The sequence below is a fragment of the Nuphar pumila genome, chromosome 5 (genome assembly GCF_984573655.1).
Source record: "Nuphar pumila chromosome 5, dmNupPumi1.hap1.1, whole genome shotgun sequence".
Classification (NCBI taxonomy): domain Eukaryota; kingdom Viridiplantae; phylum Streptophyta; class Magnoliopsida; order Nymphaeales; family Nymphaeaceae; genus Nuphar; species Nuphar pumila.
The window spans coordinates 3,281,588-3,288,799 of NC_143253.1; the positions used below are offsets into that span (position 1 = coordinate 3,281,588).

Here is a 7,212-nt window from a genome sequence, read left to right on the forward strand (position 1 = left end):
AAAAAGAAGTCCTTCAGGAATAAGATACAAAAAAAAAGCCACTTTATCTTCACTACAGCCACGTGAAGACCACACAGACCTCAAAAAAGAAGAGGGGGCAAAAGAAAGTGAAAAAGAGAAAAAAAGCATTAAGGCAAAAAAAAGAGGGACAAAAACTGGATGTTCCTCGATGCCTTCAACATGTTCTACCCTTTAAGCACGTTGAAGTTATAATCTCCAACAACTTGGAAAGATTCACCTTTAAGCACTTTCAAAATGCAGCATATGGTTGGCAAAGCCACTTTTCCTGCTGTTTTACTCATTAGGCTTCTGTCAAACTCCACACTTTGGTTTTCGCTTTTTCTACCATCAAAGCAAAATCTGACCTCCCAAGAGTGGCGGGTTTGATCAAAAATAGGAAAAGAAGTCTTGGAACATATCATAATTCATACCATCTGCTGATATTAATCATTAAACTTCAAATAGCAAGCAAGATGTAGTACACCAGAGTGAAAGGGAGGGCAATAAGCATCCCAAAGATTACTCTGAAAGTAGTGGCAAACAACATGATCAGTTTGGCTAATTGAAAGGAAAAGAAAACAAACAAGTGCAAATTGATATGGATCAAAACCACAAGTTCATTTAGAAAAATTCTGTTTAGATGATCGGAGATGTTATTACCCTGTGCTCAGTATGTCTGGATGCACATTGTATTCCTTAGCAAAGACAAAAGGAACAATGCCTTGAGGAAGTGCGGCCTGGAATCGTTTTAAGAACAATTAGAGAGCTTTGAGAAACAATTAATCAATTGGCATCCAACACAATGTTATTAAGTGCTCAATATGTCCCGGTGTACATCTGGTCATGTAAGCTCAGAGTACACCAACATTAGAGTGAGACTAAAAGTTTTCAGTTACCTGAACAATGGCAATATGCAAGAAAACACCTCTCAGGCGCACAGCTACTGCTGCTGCAGCCATTACAGCAGGACCCAAGAAAAATCGAACTGCCATGGAAAAAGTTGCAACTGTTTTTCCGCAAGCAATTATACGGGGTTGAAGCGCCATAAACAGACCTGATGATTTTGACAAAACTGAATGTGAGTGATAACACTAAGACTATCAGAATAGTAAACTTTGAATTAAGAAACAGGGGATCAATCAAAAGTATCAATTCCTTATACATGTTCAACAGCACAAATGTAAAATATGAACAAAGAGCTTTGGTGAATAAAGAAAGAGAGGTGAATATCAAAAGCCTAAAATTGAAACAGCAGCTCAATTACAGAGTTTCAGCTTTTGCCATGATGGAAGATAAGTAATGTCCTCTATACGAAAGAAAGGAACAGTAGAAGTCAAGACGCATACCAAGACTGAACATGGCCATTCCAAGTCCAGCATCAGAAAGTATGGAGATAGAACGGGCGATGATGGCAGGCATCTGGATTCCCCACCTGAAATTATTGCAAAAACAAAAATTTCCAAAGCCTGATTTTCAAGAGGTAGAGATAAAAGTATCACCAGAGTTTACAATTCAAACCTGAATGAGATTAGAGACCAGGTTAAGCCAAAGAGGCTAGAGTAAGTGTTGGGGTTCCTTATCAGTTTCCTCCAAACCATGATGAGAATGAGCCTTGTCATCACACTGGCAGGGGGCATTGAGGAAGGTTTTGCATCTCCATGACTACCAGTTTTAGGGTGCAGCTCTGTTGTGGAACTTGAACCTAACTTTGCGAGATTTGGACAATCCTGGTCCCTCGTCAACTCGCCTCCATTGGAGACAGGTCTGTTACTGAAACTGAAATCCTCGCGACCATAGTCTTCATAATTTTCATGGTTAAGCTCTGCATCACTTAACAGGAATAATAAGTAAAAAACTTACATGAGGCCACAAGTCACAAAACCAGAATGAAGCAGCAAACAAGGACATCATTCCCAACAAATTATGGGGGTGGGGTGGGGGGTTGGGGGAGGGGAGCGCAGATGTCATGGAGAGAGCAGAGGGATACAAAAGGAAGTGAAAAAGGGTACAGATTATAAAGAATGCAAAAAAGGATAACCCAACCGGGATATTAGAATACCTCCAAACAAGAGGCCGCAGAAGAAATAGTTCACAAAAATCAGAAATTTGGACGGTCTCACTTCTCTCTCCCATCAATTTCGCTAGGAGGTTAGAAAAAGAAAACGAACTAAATCCGCCCAGTAAAACCAAATCAAAATCCCAAAAGAATGACAATGTCAGCATTTAGGTAGGTAGAAAAGCAGACAAATAAAAAGAGCAGCTGACAACAGAGTGACTAAAGTGACCAAAACTGAACCGCATATAGAAGACAAGAATATAATCAGAAGACAGGATGGAAAAATCAGTAAAGTATGTAATACAGAAATCACTCAATAAAGACAATATTCGCAGATTTACAGGAAATCATCACATCACCAAGAACACGAGAGAGAGAGAGAGAGTATGTGTGCGTGTGCATGTGATTGCATAGAACTTGATAACAAAATTCCATTTATTAACTAAATGCTTGTATAGGAAAGCTAATATGTAAACCAAATAATAGAGATTACTCACGGGAAAAGTATATTTTCCAGCAATTTGATTTACCATAACTTATTGCAGTCCAATATTAAGCGAGAAAATAAATGCATGAAGGTGATTATGATCATTCAAGTTCAGAAAAAGACAATTATTAATTACCTTTACGATGGTAGTGATTATTCTGAAGATGATTCTGTGGTTGATGAGGATGATGATTCTGATGCTGAAGCTGTTGATGATCAATCCCCATCCTCACCTCCTCATTCACCCCAAACTCTGTTCTGAACACGTTCATAGCGCCTTCCGAAACCGGCGAAGCGCTCGAGCTCCAAACAAACATGTGCAGATCCTTCCTCCCGGCCGACGACACCATCGAGGGCAAACCACCATTCCCATTCATCTTCGCCCCGAACCCACCATCCTCCGCACCCACAAACGCGCCAGAATTCGCGTAAAACTCTCCGTGGTTGAAGCTCGACCCCCTCGGCGTCGGGTTCCTGCTCGACTGCAACGAGTAGATTTCCGCATTCGTCAAATTCGACGGCCTCGGCGTGATATTGATCATACCACCACCACCGGACCGACGGGAGAACACATCGGAGCGCGAAGACGTCGACTTCCGGACGGTCACGTGAATCCTACCATCGTCCCCAATCTCTGCGTCCGAGATTAGCTGATCCCGGCCGTTCAAGGAGGCGATATCAGAGTCCACCTTGAAGGAGACGATGCTCGCGGCGTTGTCGGGGAACTGCTCGCCAATGAGAAGCCTCGCCCCGCGGTACTCAAAGAGAAAGAGCAAGAGGGTGTACCAAATTATGCATTGGAGGACGACGATCTGCACCATGAGGGCGCCGGAGAAGGCACCGTACATCCCCTTGAGGAGGGGGATGCCCATAACGAGCGTGTTGGGGAGGGTGGAGAGGGAGAAGAGGGTGATGACCCACTCGAGGGACCCCCTCTTGCTCAGCTTGCACCAGAGGAAGAGGATGCCGAGCACCATGAGCTTCTGGAGGGAGTCCGCGAGGACGAAACGGAGGTTCATGGCGTAGGGATCGTTTGTGGCGATGAAGTGGAAGGAGAGGAGGGGGACGGCGAAGAGGGCAACGAACCGGTTGATGCCGGAGCACTGGTCCGGCGAGAAGATCTTCCACCATTTCACCGAGCCGTAGGCCAGGATCATCGCCACGTAGAGCGGAACCACGGCCGTCATTACGTGGTAGAGGTCCGCCGCGGTGATCATCTTGCTCTGGTGGTTTTCCGGGGTGTGGTTTTAGCGGGAAAGATGGAGTTTTGGGGCCTACCCAGTTGAGAAAATGGTGAAAGGAAGTTAACCCAGATGGGGTTTCACTGCGAGCCTAGGTGGTTTTCCGGCAAGTATTTTTGAAGATGTAGATGACCTAGGGAAAATAACGTGGAGAAAAAGGAGTGGTTTTAACGGTGAAGCTTTGGTGGTTTTCCGAGTCAATTAAGGAGGTTTACAGGCGAGTCCCAAGGTGAAGCTAATAATAAAATATGGAGATCTTTTATGGACCAACCCATATGGCGCGAGGAAGTTTAAGATTGGTTCCGAGAGTGAAGTGTTGCGAATGGGTGTAGGATTTTTCCCGCCGGAAAACCACCGATTGGTGGAAAGCGTGCACAGATACTTAAAGAAGAAGGCTGTTGGGGTGCTTTACACAATAGAAGAAGCGTATGAGAATCAATCTGGACGGAAAGTGAGTAGAAAAACGCAGAAAATCGTGATTCTCCGGCAAGTCGAAGCCGGAAAAAAATTAATAACGAAATGTGCACATCAGTAACTCAATCCTTCTCAATGACTTTGACGCAAGAATTCAGAATCCCAGCAGGAGTGCGCATCACAACCAGGCAACGAACCAGGACACCTTCTAAGCAGATACTAAAAGAGCTACTTTTGATGGCATTTTTTATGTTTTCCTGTGTTTACAGGAAAATTGGTAAGGGGATAGGTGTAGAGAAAGCTCAGAAGAAGTTGTTCCGGTGAATATGGTGGTGAGGTTTGATACCAGAAAATGGATGTTTCCCGGCAGTTTTTGACCGGAAAATCTAATGAAGATTTTTTGGGGGGAATGAGTAGAGAGAGGAGGGAAGAAAGGAATCTGGGGATTCAATTTTTTGAGAGGAATGAGGTGAGGGGTCTTTGTATTGCCGGGTGAAATGATGAGAGCCGTTGTGGCACGCGTGATAATTTTTATTTTCTTCTTTTTTTTCTCTTAAAACACAAAAAAGGAAAAAAAGGCTTCATTTTTATTCCTTTTTTCCCATGGGCCGTTCACCTCATAGTACATGACTCTTTTGCCCTTCCTAATTCTTTTTTTATATAATGGTAGTTTTGTCATTTAAAATATGTGAGTTTTGGGCCTTTTGTCAGCAAGGGTTGAAGATTTTTGGCTGGAAAGAACGGAGAACGACGAGTTTGGAGCTTGAAATTTGTTGGTGACAGTAATGCCCCTGCTTGATGCATCTATTCATGGGGGCTCTTAATGGTGAAACTTCAAGGTAATAGAATACCGGTCGAGGGTACTTTTTGTTCTTAAAGTTGGTTAAATGGTACTGAATGGACTCGTTCTTCTCACTGAACAGTAGACTCATTTTGGTTCTGCCAATTTTACTCCTTGATTTCTCTTAAATTTACAAGAATGAAACAGCTTTTATAAGTGTGAAGCACAAGAAGCAATAACACCAATGAAATGTATTTCTCCACAAGCCAGAAATCGATCTCGCCATATCTCCATTGTGCATAGAAAATTCAAAACAACTATCACAACTCACAAGTCTTAATATTGAGTTCCCATATCTTAAAGAATTTTATCACAAGACTTCGAATTTTATCACAGCAGAGAAAATTCTAGCCAAACAATTGGGTCACTCTCTTTATGATTTTCTGAAAATCAATGATAAGGTGGATATGTTGGAGACATGCCACTGTGACTGGTATCATTCGGTGCAGACGATACAGCAAGAAATATGTACAATTGTCGATTCTTTGACATTTTTTTTTTGGCCTCCACCTGCTGCCTTCAACACGCTTTATCTTCACTTCGGATCCAAAATATTCCAGCCTTTAGGAGCAATCCACATACCCTAGAGGCCTATGCTATTAAGGGGTGCTTTGTGCAGTGATTCTCTGTTTCCCTCATTATATTTTGCATTCTTTTGTGCTTGCTTTGTAGTTTGTTGTCAAGCTGTCACTGTACAACCAGCATCTGCATCAAAGCATTTTTTAATGGCAGTTGTGCTTGATGCGCATATAATTTTCATTAGCAGCCTATGTGAACCATTGGGGCCTCCAAAAACAGACTGAGATGGCTACTCTCTCTCTCGGCGGTGGGCGTCCGCGGCACCGACACCTTTGTCCTCGGCATCTAGAAGCAGTCCTCCGCCAAGCTCCAAGTCTCTCGAGTGTAAGAGGTTTCGGCCATCGGCGTCAAGGATTTCGACCTCCATCGTCAATCCTACGGTGGGACACATGCCTCCCTCATCCCTCTTCTTCTGGGGCTTAGGAGCCTCCAACTCCCTGCAGGCCAACCAACATGCTCTATCCTCTATCCTAGAGGCTTTGAACGATTGGGGACTCGCTTTCGCCCTTCGCCGCCAAGGTGCTTTTGTTGCTCTCCCTTTCCGCTTATCTTTTCGTGTGTTTTTCTCTCTTTCGGAGGCCTTCGCGTCCTGTCTCGCCGCCGGTTCACTGCTGGCTCGTGATGTCGGGCGATTTCTTAGAGCTGTCAGGGTGGAATCCCTTCAGGCATGCTCTATTGGCGCCACTCTTCGGGATTCGTTTTTCTTTCGTAGGCCGCCCAGCTCGATCGACGGTCAGGGCTGGCAGGAGGTGAAAGCTACCTGGCAGCGGTCTTTCTCCAAAAAGTTTTCTCGCTCTCGTCTTTCACAGGCGAAGCCGGGTGACTGGTGGTGCGCGGGTTGCCTTTCACTCAACTTTCGCAGGCGTCGTGCTTGCCTCCATTGCGCCTCGTTGTTCAGGTCTCGGCGGCACCCAATGTTGAAGCACTCGTGGGCGGTAGTCCCTCTTCCCTCCCTCGGACGAGCCTCTTCGTGAGGTATGCACCGCCCTCGCAAAGCCTCTTTCGCGCCTTGGGTCCAGATCGGTATCTTGGAAGATCCTTCGTCGTCATTTTGGGGATTCAAGATCGGCTCCGTTTGGGTGCCGATGCGACCGTCTACGGCTGCTCCGATGTCTTTCGCAGGGAAGCGTTTCAATCTTAACCATCTTTGTCGTGACCGTACCTGTGGCTCGCCTGCCATCTTGGGTCGGGATAGTTTCTGCTCTGCTGTGTCAGGCCCGCCTGTCTTTTGTGTTGCCTCTGTCTCTGAGGGTTCCGCGTCTGGCGACTTCTGCAGCCAGGGAGTGCTTGCGACATGCTCGGGGGTGCAGGTGGCTTGCTCGGGGATGCCTGCGTTTTATCCGTCCTTTTCTCCTCGGCGTAGATCGGGGATGCAGGTCGCGTGCTCGGGGGTGCCTTCGATTTGTTCTCCTTTTTCTGGTCGACGAAGGTACTTTTTCTCTTCTTTCGCTCCTTTTGATGTGCGAGGAGTTGTTATGGCCAGAGGTGAGGCAAGCAGGCTCTCCCCGATCCAATTATCGAGATCTCGCATCTCCTTGTCTTGGTGGTCGTGTTGGCCACTCGGTTTTCAAGCCGTACGAAGATCGGTGGATAC

General features: G+C 45.5%; 1 protein-coding gene across 6 annotated transcripts; it reads right to left on the reverse strand.

Moving 5' to 3' along the window:
• Positions 1–457: 457 nt before the first annotated feature.
• On the reverse strand, positions 458–3,760 carry LOC149836498 (putative auxin efflux carrier component 1b). 6 transcript variants are annotated; one of them, XM_090007022.1, is made up of 6 exons: positions 2,796–3,760; positions 1,519–1,830; positions 1,347–1,432; positions 897–1,054; positions 661–737; positions 458–524 (listed from the first exon to the last, which is right to left on the reverse strand). In XM_090007022.1, the coding sequence occupies exons 1-6, from the start codon at positions 3,758–3,760 to the stop codon at positions 458–460; spliced, it is 1,665 nt and encodes a 554-aa protein (XP_089863148.1). The 6 variants fall into 6 exon arrangements, with proteins under 6 accessions (XP_089863148.1, XP_089863147.1, XP_089863146.1 ...); XM_090007021.1 differs by having other exon boundaries at positions 1,519–1,820; positions 2,777–3,760; XM_090007020.1 differs by having other exon boundaries at positions 1,519–1,816; positions 2,755–3,760.
• Positions 3,761–7,212: the final 3,452 nt, after the last annotated feature.

Excerpts from the sequence above, each read along its gene's own strand:
- LOC149836498 (XM_090007017.1), bottom strand. The coding sequence starts at position 3,760 with ATGATCACCGCGGCGGACCTCTACCACGTAATGACGGCCGTGGTTCCG. Across the intron at positions 1,826-2,724 it reads GCATCAGAATCATCATCCTC|CAGAGCTTAACCATGAAAAT; the intron begins ATCAACCACAGA and ends TGTTAAGTGATG. Across the intron at positions 1,055-1,346 it reads AATGGCCATGTTCAGTCTTG|GTCTGTTTATGGCGCTTCAA; the intron begins GTATGCGTCTTG and ends CAAAATCATCAG.